General features: G+C 47.3%; 1 protein-coding gene across 1 annotated transcript in view; it reads left to right on the forward strand.

Moving 5' to 3' along the window:
- LOC106814295 (teneurin-m-like) overlaps positions 1-12022 on the forward strand; it is a 109147-nt gene that overhangs the window by 55004 nt on the left and 42121 nt on the right. The window contains exons 3-10 of the mRNA XM_014818598.1: positions 1211-1366; positions 2621-2716; positions 4839-4962; positions 8402-8527; positions 9010-9104; positions 9897-10066; positions 11051-11175; positions 11707-11842. Coding sequence (XP_014674084.1) covers positions 1211-1366; positions 2621-2716; positions 4839-4962; positions 8402-8527; positions 9010-9104; positions 9897-10066; positions 11051-11175; positions 11707-11842 — 1028 coding nt within the window. The remainder of the gene's footprint in view (positions 1-1210; positions 1367-2620; positions 2717-4838; positions 4963-8401; positions 8528-9009; positions 9105-9896; positions 10067-11050; positions 11176-11706; positions 11843-12022) is intronic.

The raw sequence follows: 12022 nt of genomic DNA on the forward strand, positions 1-12022 counted from the left end.
CTTAATATCCCATATAGATATATATGACAATTCTGAGGGCGGAATAACCAGTTTGCAATAACTCCTTATGATATATACATATATATATATATACATATACGAAGGTGTGTGGTCATGCTAAGGTCCGCTGTCCGCAACAGAGTGACCTATGTGGGATGCTGTGATGGATGGACACGGTGGTCTATAGCGAGCTGTCTATTTAAGGCGCTTATGCAGTGGCAATCGGGTGCGAACGGGCTCCACTGCACATGCTTTCCCTCTCCCCGCTCTGTGAAATTCATTGCTTGAATTCTACCGACCTATCTGCTGCTGCTGCTGCTGCTGGTGGTGGGACCTCCTCCTGATTAGTGAAGGGCCCTACCGGTGTCTCAACGACGGTACCCACGAACCTATTTCAACCAAACCTTTGCGTTTTTGCTTAAGATCTTCCTTCTCGGTTTCTGCGTGCACGAGTAAGCCGTTCGTGGAGGCAGATTCGCCGTAGAATTCCCCGACAATTGTTGAATAATGCGAAGATCAATGGCTTTAATCGGATCTAGTCCCGGTGCTGACAGCCTGTGCTGAGGCGCGCATGAATACAAGCGTCGGACTAGTTAGCATCGTCGCATTTAGGTTCATAATTCGTGAAAACTGTCAAGCCGCTGTCTCAAATAAACACGCGTGTCTTTGAGGGACGTATGCGTAGACGGGCTGCAACGTTTTGTTGATGTGTTATAGGTTAGCAGTAGTTGGCTGAATGTTATATTATGATTAGAAAGGGGAATTTTTCTCAAGGTCTCATTTTAGTCGCTATATGCGCATGTATGTCTGAGACTTGGTGACTAATGGGTTTTTAGTTGCGCACTCGTTCTTCATTAATGTTTTCAAGTCGAGTTGCGAATTTTTTTGGCTGTCTTTATTGCACTGGCCTGAAACATTTCTTATGGTATTTCCTCCGCGAAATTTAATTTATCGCCATAGTGGTGTCGATAAATTACGGAGAAATTGTATTTAAAAACCTAGACGAGTTGCTGCGCGTGGATTACTGAATACAGAATTATAGTTGGTATGGCTGTAAATTAAGTTTCCGAGAATAGCAAACATAGCGTTAAGCGCCTTTATGCGGCTTGGCGAGAATAGCGTTGGGAACGTCCCTGGGGGCTCTAACTACGAGCGCTGCCATATACTAGCAGGTCCGGCCGGTAGCTTACTGTAAAAATTTACTTTGCAGAATACATAGATCCGTCCACAGTTGATAGGAAGTCTCCGCTGACCCCGGCTAGTCCGCTGATGAACCAGCCAAAGCTGCCGCCAGTGCTGCCACCTAGGAACCCCGGTGCGCCACGCACGACGCCCCGACACATGGCATCTAGCAGCGACCACTCTGGTACAGCTTCCTTCTGTCTTCAGAACAGTGTTCTCCCCTCTCTCTCTCTCTCTCTTTCTGTCTCTGTCTCTCTCCTTCTCTCTCCTTCTCTCTCCTTCTTTCTGTATGTATGTATGTATGTATGTATGTATGTATGTATGTATGTATGTATGTATGTATGTATGTATGTATGTATGTGTGTGTGTGTGTGTAGTGTAGTGTAGTGTGTGTGTGTGTGTGCTGTCGTGTGTGTGTGTGTATGTATGTATGTATGTATGTATGTATGTATGTATGTATGTATGTATGTATGTATGTATGTATGTTACTGTATGTATGGATGGATGTTTGTGAGTCACTGTTGTCACTCGGTCGTCGTGTGTAACCGTAGGCTTTGCGTGTGTCGTGTTTCTTTCTGGATTCTCGCATGTAGGGTCGCTCCGTCTGCGGCAGACGTCGCACTAACACTCTCCATAGGTGCTTCTCTCTGTCGGACGCACATTAACATGTACGATGTGATGTCGCAGCGCTCTGTCTTCGTGTGACTATAACCAACAGCATGTATAGCTAGACGATCGAGTCGCGCTTAGTAATAACACTTCGATGCAATGTTGATAACAACTCTATGGCTTTATCGTACAGCGTGGTGACGTCTCAGCTCGTATGGGTCGTGGGGTGTTTGTTATTCCCGATTTGAGGGGTGATGGAGTAACTGATGTCTCAAGTTTTGCACGTGGTGGGATGGATAATGTCACATCACTTACAGCTATGCAGGGTTATACCTCCGCTTTACAGTTAGAGAGGGTAATGTCTTATCACCTACTGCTATGAAGAGTAATGTCTCAGATTTACAGTTAGAGAGGGTAATGTCTTATCACCTACTGCTATGAAGAGTAATGTCTCACCTCCTGTAGTTGCGGACAGTAATGTCTCAGCTCATACAGTTACGTAGGTTAATGTCTCAGCTCCTACAGTTAAGGACAGTAATGTTTCATGAGCCACTGCTATGAAGAATAATGTCTCACCTCCTGCAGATAAGTAGGTTAATGACTCAGCTCCTACAGTTACGGACAGTCATGTCTCAGCTTCTGTACATCGTACGCTATGCACGTATAGCTAGAGACGACACTACGCTGCTCCCTCTGCTCTATCACCCCGCTGCAATACTAACACACTGATCCCGCGAGTAGTAAAGAGCCTGCCGCCTGTGAGTGTGACTGCTGTGTGTGTGTGTGTGTGTGTTTCTCACACGGCGCGGTGTGTTTGCTGACAATGCAGGTACGCTGCACGACACGGACAGCGGCGGCAGCGCGGCGTCCTTTGAGCCGGCACTGCTCGTGAAAACCAGCTCCGGCAACATACACTTCCCTCCAGGTATGCGCCCCAGCCATCCTCCCTCCCCCGACGGCTTCTCTCTCCCGTGTCCGACCCATCTACCGTAGCCTCGCGTTCAGCTCTCAGTGTGCCTCTTGCAAGTAACAGCTCCCTCGCTGTGAATATAACCAACCACTCGCTAATATTAACTCGTGTGCTGCTATCATGTAGGGATAGGTAGGCATCGGTAATCATTGCCGAGACAGCCGTAACCGTTCCAATATAACCATCTTAACACATATACTGACCACTACTGGCCACATATACTGAAGTTGTAGAGAGCCTGGTTCAGTTCTAACGTCGCGTATAGATTATTCCGAAAGAAACTAGCTACCATTCGGCAAAGTTCCCATTTTTCCGAAATTGAATTTTCACCGAATTTCCAATATTTCCGTAGCGAGCGAAATGCGAAGGCGAATAGACATTGTCGGCCCGTAGTAACGTTCCAATTTTAACTCTGATATGATGGTCCCCGCACCCGCCCCGAGGCAGTATAACGTGGGATAGGAGCCTGAGTATGTCAGCTAGGGTGCTTACGCGTAATATTATTCTAACGCCGGTCGCGTGTGGACGGCCGTTTCACAGTTTAGTGCTGGGTGTTGATAATCCTTCCTCGTCATCATGTGCGCTCCTAATTCTAAAATCGGTCGCGCGCGCGCTCTCTCTCGCGCAGTCGGCTGCATGCGACATTTGTATTCTCTCTCCGCATTAAAAATGTGTTCTGTCTATCTGCGCTTTGCATGCGTGCATGCCACCCTGCGATATTCGTATGCCAGCATTCGTATACAGTGTGCGGGTCTTTACTCGCATCGAACATTTATTGTTTGCCGCAACACGCAGCATCCCCCTCTACTCCCCCGAAGACGTTTATTTGCGTTTCCGATGTCGGCACGGTCTAGCTATAAATACGAGAGCGGACACTCGACCTATCTGACATACCGAACACCACTTCAGTCCGAATCGGAACAGCGTCCGTATGGACCGCGCGGCGGTTTATATTGACCCTACTCGGATAACGAGAGTTGCGTTTCTGACCAGATCAACAAATTAAGCTCCTCGGGGTTTTGGTGCGCGGGCGGGTGGCTGGTGGGTGGGTGGGGAGTAGTGTTGATATTTGTAAACAATTGTCTGTCGTCGGTCAACATCCTTGAAAGAGGGGTCATGTTTGCGATTATAATTTGCTTGAGCAAACGCGACGTTATTGGCATGGTTCGGGGAATACCAACAAACATTGGTGCGCGAAGGAGACGCATACTTTTACAATAATGCACCGCGCTACGCGAAACATTGTTAAACGTATGATTATGCGATGATGTAAGCTGGGGAAGGGAGTCTTCTAGTAAAAACCCCGTTTCGTTCTTTGAAAAATTACGCAAAAGCGAATCTTCGTTTCGTATCGCGAGTAGAGTGGTCATTATCTAGCAATCACGTGCGGGCGAATGAACGTAACCCGAGTTATCGTAACGCGAGGAATTACCGTACACCAGGTTTTTAGTAGTCACGCCCAAAGGTCAGGATAGTCAGCGTGAAAAATCATTTCAAGCTTCACCATAGCGCTAAGACACTCGAAATCACTCCCGGCCGTACATTTAATTCGTGTGCCGGTGATGACGTAGTCACGTCGCGCACCCCATATTTATTTTATTTTTTCCAGATTTGACACTAGTACATACATTTACACATATAGCTGATCAAATATGTAGACACATACAGGATTTACACACTAATAAGAACATATTCAAAGCATATTTTGGATCATATTCAAAAATTTGGGAAGATTATAAGTACGGACTACACTAGATAAAGTCACCAACAAAATGCAGTAAGATGTACTACCTACATTACATATAGTAAAGAGCAAATTATAGGCGGTGAATTATAATAAGTTACTGTACAAAGGTCATGACTACTAATTCAACAAAATTCTGCACATCGCTTACGTTGGCATACCTTTTGTAGTCCTATACAATAGAGTAGTATATTGTTTTATTGTAAGCTGGGAAATAAAGCAGCCCATTTACCATAAAACTTGTTCATATTGTTATTTGTTTGTGCAATATATTTGCGCAACCAATAGTTGATGACGTGTCGACTGTTGCTAATCGTTGTTGCACATGCGCAGACATATCGAAGCAGCCGCTGAGTCCCGGGCAGAACGAGCAAATGCTAGCCAATCATCTGCCTCCCTCTCCTCACGTGATGTCACTGAACACCCACGGTCAACTGGGACACCAAGACATAGATAGGTGAGTGTTACTTGACACCCGACACACCCGAGTTTGGCTGCTTATTGCATAAAACGTTGTATAGTAGCAATGTGCAGTCATTTGCAGATGGGATCTCTCACAGCTGTGTCGAACAATATCTCATAGTTATATTCAGTTGCTTACCTAAATATATTAATATATTATATATTTATGTACATTATATATAATGCTTAACATATAGTTATTCAATATAGTTGCTTATTATGTATTTTTTATTGAGAGTTACAGAATGTGAAATTTCGATAAAAGAGTCTTAGCCATGATATTTAGATCATGTGTCAGTTGAACTCTCAATAAATCCAAGTAAATAAATAAGTTCAAAAAACACTTCGATGAGATTCCTATGAGTTTTGGGCGATTTCCCATTGAAGATATGTGTTAGGAACACACCTACCTGCTTACAACACAGTCTTGGGGGGGGGGCGCGTTGGTTCCCGGTTAGTTATCTCTATGCGGTATATGCACATCTCCCATCGCGAGATGGAGGTGGTTAGTCACGCCTGGAGTCATCATCGTGCCGGAAGCGCGGGGTAATGATATAATGCTAGACCTCGGTGCTCTGTTCCTCACAGGCGCGCCTGGTCAATGTTGATCTTGACCAATTTCGCGTTTCTGCCATTACGCGGCTTGAATTTACCGCTGCTGCCTAACGATGGCCAACACACAACAGCTTTCCGATACACCCACACGCGCGCGCGCGCACGCACGCACGCACGCACGCACACACACACACACACACACACACACACACACACTGGCACCTGCTCCCCGCGACCCCCACGCCCAGGCGATGGATCTGTTTGCAATTGGATTCGCGAGCAGGATTCTGTCGTGTTGCCTTTCACAACAAGCCCGCCGTGTTTACTCCGCGCCTCTCATCCTCCTGTTTACTAATTTCGGGAAAGCGCTCGACCGACGGAGAGCGTGCTTGCTTGCTGCCTGACCTTTCCCCCTGGGGATCCCGCGCGGGAATGTATGCCAGAGTATCTATATAGGACAGGTCGAAGAGTATTGCGCAGCTAGGGATAAGGGGCGGGACAGGGGAGAGGCTGATGAAATATATATTCTGGAATGGACACCGCTGAGAACGGGTTATAAGTTGCGAAATCTATATAGTGGTCGGATGAGAGGTGATGGTGGTGGTGGTGGGGAAGGGGAGGGAGTGATAAGTAGAGTGGATGCCGATGTTGTATGACGTGATATAAGAAGATGATGATGTAAACTCATCCGCACGCGGATTTCGCAGATGTTCATTCGCTGGCTAAAAGTTTTGCCGGGAGTCGCGCCTCTGTTCTGGAATCTGTCAACAATGTTTTTGCGCACAACAACACCGCGCTGCATCGCCAGATGTTTTCTCAAGAATCCGTAATTTTTTTCTCACACGTAATAATGCACGAGATTATATTCTTTACTTAATACCGCCGTCTCGCCTGCGGAAGTCTAACCTTGAAAGCAGCATCACAATGATGATGATTTACAACGAAGGCAGCGCCCCCGCTGGTTCCACCGAGTTTGCCCGATCTTTACCGGTTTAACTAGTCGATATTAGTCACAGACTACCTCTAGATTTATCTCTGCGGGGTGTGAGGGCACAGGTGCGAATTCACTCACGCTTCACGCGTAGTGTCAGCCGCTACAATGGAGTCGAGGAAACAAGGTTACAATATCCTGGAGGAAACCGTGGAGAACCTCACCATTCTGCAGCCGCGAAGCTCTGGTTTTTATGCGCGGAATCGCCCGGAGTTTTTCCCCCCGTCGCGTCCTAAATTCCTCCGCACATACTATCGCGGACGGCCGGCGGTGTGCACCTGCTCTAAGAAAAACCTCGCGCCATCTATAAGTGCACGTAGCGTCGGCCACACGCAGGCAGACGATCTTGGCAGTACTATCAGCGCTTGTTCTCGTCATCCGGAGACCGGGTTTTTTCACCGGTGAGAGACCGTCTGCTATCACACGCAGCCGCGCACAGTCGTTGTCATTCGCTGTGCGTGCGCGCCCTCTAGTTATTGTTTCCTGACGGTTATTACCCGGTCGTCCATTACTCCAAGGGTAAAAATTGTGGCCTACTACGCCGAGCTTGCAACAATATGATATAGAAAGCGTAAGTAGTGTAAATGACATCGCATCGCATGCAGGGTAGAACGAGTCCCGCCTTTCTTCGCGCGAAAATTGCTCTACTTATTTATCCGAAATAGAGATGAAGCGAGGGGGTGGGGGTGAAAGAAAGGCAGATGAGGGGGGATGCGCACCGCCGATGTCTCAGCTTGCGTACGCTAGAGCGGGAGAGATTGCCGACTGTAATATTAGGTGACCGTATATGCGCTCTCGTGCACTCCTCCGGCCCTATAGATGCACGGACACACACGAACGCTCGTCGCAATCTTCATACCTACTGATTTACGAGCATCTCAAAGCAAAATCGCCGCTACTTTCTCGTTAGCTTTATACGTCTAGCTGTGCGAACGTATTTTGCACTCTAGTGCCGAATTTCGGCGAAAAAAAGCCAAAAAATGCCCTTTCTAGAAACGAAATAGTGCAACAATTTGCGGAGGCTTACTGTTGTATGCCTCCTATATCAATCTAGGCCCGCGAGTGTGACAACGATAGGGGGCGCGTTGCATAGCGAACGCGGTCATCGGAAGCGAAATATATTAATGGCGGTCATAAATCGATGCGAGAAAATCTCTCCGGCGCTCTCGCATGTCGGCAAATCTCGGCCGATCGCGCGAGCGCATTTTCCCAGGCGGATTATGCAAGTGAGGGGTGGGGGCTTCTTATAGAGAATGCCGCCGCAGCCGAAGTGTTAAGCAGCGCCTTTTGTGTGACCGCGGCGTCGGTCGCGAGAAAGACTGCATTGCCCCGCATAGCGGTATAGATACTATACCCCGCTACGGATATTACGCAGCATGATGCAGTAAGGGGCGGACGTCCGTACGTCAGAGTGTTTTCCCAGCAAAAGCGCCGCGGCCTAGCCTGTAATCTGCATTCTCTTTAGTCTATTCCTCTTGTAATCGTTAATTGCCGGGGGAAAGAGAAAGAGCGAGACTGTATTCATTCATTACCCGCAGCTTCCATTACTGTTAATCTATATATACATACGTATACACGCTCTGTATATACTTCGCCGTCTGTTTTTTGTGTTTTCTTGTATATATATCAGGAGTAGATAATAGGGATCTACCCTATTATCTACTCCTGATATATATATATATATATATATGCATGTATTATATTATTTTTATGCACTATATAGACGATACCTTTTGCGCTGCGTTATATGTTTTAACTATGCATATACACCCTATATAGTGATATTTGTATTAAGCAGAGGAAAAGGGTCCTCTGTTATAATGCTCTGTTACAGGTGTAATAACTAGCATGTACGGTCACAGTGTGATGATTGTCGACTGTCTTGCAGGCCACCGTACTTTCCTGGTGCTACATTGACCAATTCCGTGCCACTGTCCGCCTTCTCTGTGCCCGTGCGCAACAATCTGAGACAGGTGAACCACGGCCAAAACCGACTGTCGACGGGCAGCTACAGGTAACGATAAGATCATCATCATCATCATCATCATCATCATCATCATCATCATCATCATCATCATCATCATCATCATCATCATCATCATCATCATCATCATCATTATTATTATTATTATCATCATCATCGTCGTCGTCGTCGTCGTCGTCGTCATCATCATCATCGTCGCCGTCATCGTCATCGCAATCGTCGTCGTCGTTGTCGTCATCATCATCATCAGCAGCAGCAGCGTGCAGGGCGCGCTCACGTGTGTACAACACGCATGCACGCACATACGCACGCACTCACATGTGTACACACACGCACACGCACACGCACGAGCGCACACTAACACACGCTTGCACGCACAACTCACGCACGCACGCTCCACTTGGGTGAAATGTAGACATGAGACGAGTGCAAGTGGATTGAAGCTGACGGGCCTACTATAGATTCACAGTAAGTGTTTACGACATCGGACTGACACTTCGAATATTTCGCAGGTTCAAGAAGCAGCGGAAATGCTCTTGGAAGTGCACAGCTATCATCTTCATCATCCTGTCTGTGGTGCTACTCGCTGTAGTCTGCTACCTTGGCGGTGAGTAATCAACCGAGCGTTGTCATAAATTTATGACCAACATTAACTACGTTCTTGTGATCTTCTCGAATAGGGGAGATTCGGGAAGATCACAAGAACGTAGTCTGCATGCTATTATGACAAAGCTGAATGGTCTTGTTCACATCTTATTTTGTTTCAATGTCCTCACGATAAACAATATTGAATCTGTGCATTTCGTTGAACGAGATAGCAACGTGGTGCTTCCCGCGCAAACTCCGCTGACAGGCGCGATGTGTTTGGATATCGCCTGTTTCCCCAACTTCCTCCGCATTGTATGTTTTAATTACAAATTTCCTTGTTAATTAAAGCGGGAGCATCGGTGACGCGAATCGATGCGCCATTGCTCCGGCGTCGACATCAAATCGATATATTTTTACGTCTTAAGTAATCACGCGTGCTGCTGCTGCTGCGGTGGCGGTGGCGGCGGCGGCGGCGGCGGCGGCGGCGGCGGCGACGATGACGACGGCGTTGTGCCGCAGGGCCGTATATCACGTGCGGCCGACAGTTAACTGTGCGGCTCGTCAGATTACGAGAGTTCGATTAACATTAACATTAGAAGAACCCGTAACTCATATGCTAGGGGGAAATTAAGCAGAATAGGTCAATTTAGGTCGAAACGCTCGGCATTAAATTAACAAATTTGTCTCGCAGTCGAGAATCTATAAAAAAAACAAGGCGTGAATGACGGAGTTACTCCCAGAACAGTGCGAGTAGCGACAATCGCAGCGAATGCTAGGTCTGACTGTGATATCCTGCGCTTTTCTCCCGCAGCTATGATGGCCATTAACGTGAACTGGATCCTCGAGGGCGGCCCGACGGAATCGGAGTTCGACAGCAGCGCCGCCGGTGGCGGTTACGTGAAGGACAACAGCGGAGAGTCAGGTTTCCCGGGAGACGGGCTGGCTAGACCGGTCACCCCACAGACAAGATACATTCCTACGGTGAGACTCCTAGAGGGGCATCGGTTGCAGATTTGAGCTGTAGTTATAATATTGTAGTTATAGCTGTAGTTATATAGTATTAGATGTAAGGTTATTGTTGCGAGTGAACTTTAAGGTTAGGGGTTAGGTTACAGTTAGATATAGCTTTAGGAGTATTACTAATCTTACCGTTTGGGTGAAAGCTGAGCAAGGACTAACGTTAGGTTCATTGCAGGTTTAGTCAATGTATGTAGGTTCGCGAGCGTCACTATCCACCAATCATTCACCGTTTCGCACACCTCACGTAAATGCTTTACGCCTGCTTTGTTTTTCGTGGATTTTTCTTGTCGAAGCTTTGAGACCGAACTCCGGCGCATTTAGACGCTGCGTTTTTAATGCGCCTTATCGTGGTTGCGAGATGTCACCACATTGAGTTACAACACGTAAGCCTACCGAGGGAAACAAATTACAGATGTTACGCCCCACCACCCTCACGTCGGCGTGTTTAAGATGTTGCGAGCGCTCTATCAGAATTGCATTAGGAATCGATAAGCACGATGTAACCGGTGTGTGTGAGGGAGAGTAGCGCGAGATCTCGGCGGAGCCGCGGCTCGTTAAAAATTCACGTTTGCTCGACGAAGACGAAGCTAACCTTTCAGGATTTACGATCGACGCCGCGCGGAGGGTTCTCGCTGTCGGCTCGCATTCTCCGGAGATGTTCACTGTCAGCGTTCCTCTGGCGTTCACCTTGTTCCTCGCCGTTCCTTGTTTCAACTATAACTTGCACTGTGTAGAGATGTTCACTGTCAGCGTTCCTCTGGCGTTCATCTTGTTCCTCGCCATTCCTTGTTTCGACTATAACTTGCACTGTGTAGAGATGTTCACTGTCAGCGTTCCTCTGGCGTTCACGTTGTTCCTCACCGTTTCCTGCTTCGACAACATTCGAGGAAGTTCGCCGGTGCGGTTTCTTCAAGATTTTTACGTTGTTCTTTGCCGTTGCTTCAGATGGCTACAGGTGGCGCGTCGGACGTGACGGTGGTGTTCCAGCTGGGCAATCATCTCACTCAGCAAGTACCGGCTAACGGCTGGCTGAAGACACAGTTCCAACTCAACGAGAACACCTACGTGAAGTAAGTGCACGGCGCTCGGTCGGCTCATTCACAGTCGACATGTGTAGTATACGTTGATACACAAACTATTTATTGTCTATCCACGTATTCGTCGATATAATGTGTTAACCTCGTGCAGGATGCACAGGAGCCGACCCAGCTTTATGTCTCTGAGAGATAATATTAATTATTAGAACCAAAAATAGATCAAGCTAACAAGGTTAATCTTTTCTAACGTGCTTTTAGGAAATAATAATAATAATAATAATAATAATAATAATAATGTATTTGTTATTAAAACGTGAAATTGTATAATGTGGTCGTTAATATAAAGTTATATTGTCCTCTATGTTCTCCTTGTCCTCTCGTCGGCAGTGTTGAGCGACATGTCTTACGTACACCGTTATAACGAGCCGCCATATTTGTTCTGTAATCTTATTACTTCGACATCGGCGTGTTAATAGCTCGTGTAAGGTGACAAGTCTGAACTATGCGCCCGAGCCTAGATCGAGTTTCGCGTCATTAGTGTTCTTCTTGTCGACGCGCCCGCAGGTTCAACTTCACTCTGCCCAAGGAAGCCAAGATGGCCGTCTACGCGAGACGTCACAAGCGTCCCACGCACACGCAGTACGATTTCGTGGAGTTAATGGACGGCGACAGACTAGCCGGCAGAGTGACGCGATCCCAGGTATAAATTTTCCTATGGTCTTTATTGGACAAGCTGCGCTCCTCAAAGCCGTGCAGTAAAGGCGGCACGTGATACGTGCGCTTTGTCGAATGTGCAGCAATAAGCATTGGCGTGCGCGTGTGCGTGTGTGCGTGTGTGCGTGTATGCGTGTGTGCGTGTGTGCGTGTGTGCGTGTGTGCG

Source organism: Priapulus caudatus, unplaced genomic scaffold, assembly GCF_000485595.1.
Source record: "Priapulus caudatus unplaced genomic scaffold, Priapulus_caudatus-5.0.1 Scaffold26, whole genome shotgun sequence".
NCBI lineage: Eukaryota > Metazoa > Priapulida > Priapulimorpha > Priapulimorphida > Priapulidae > Priapulus > Priapulus caudatus.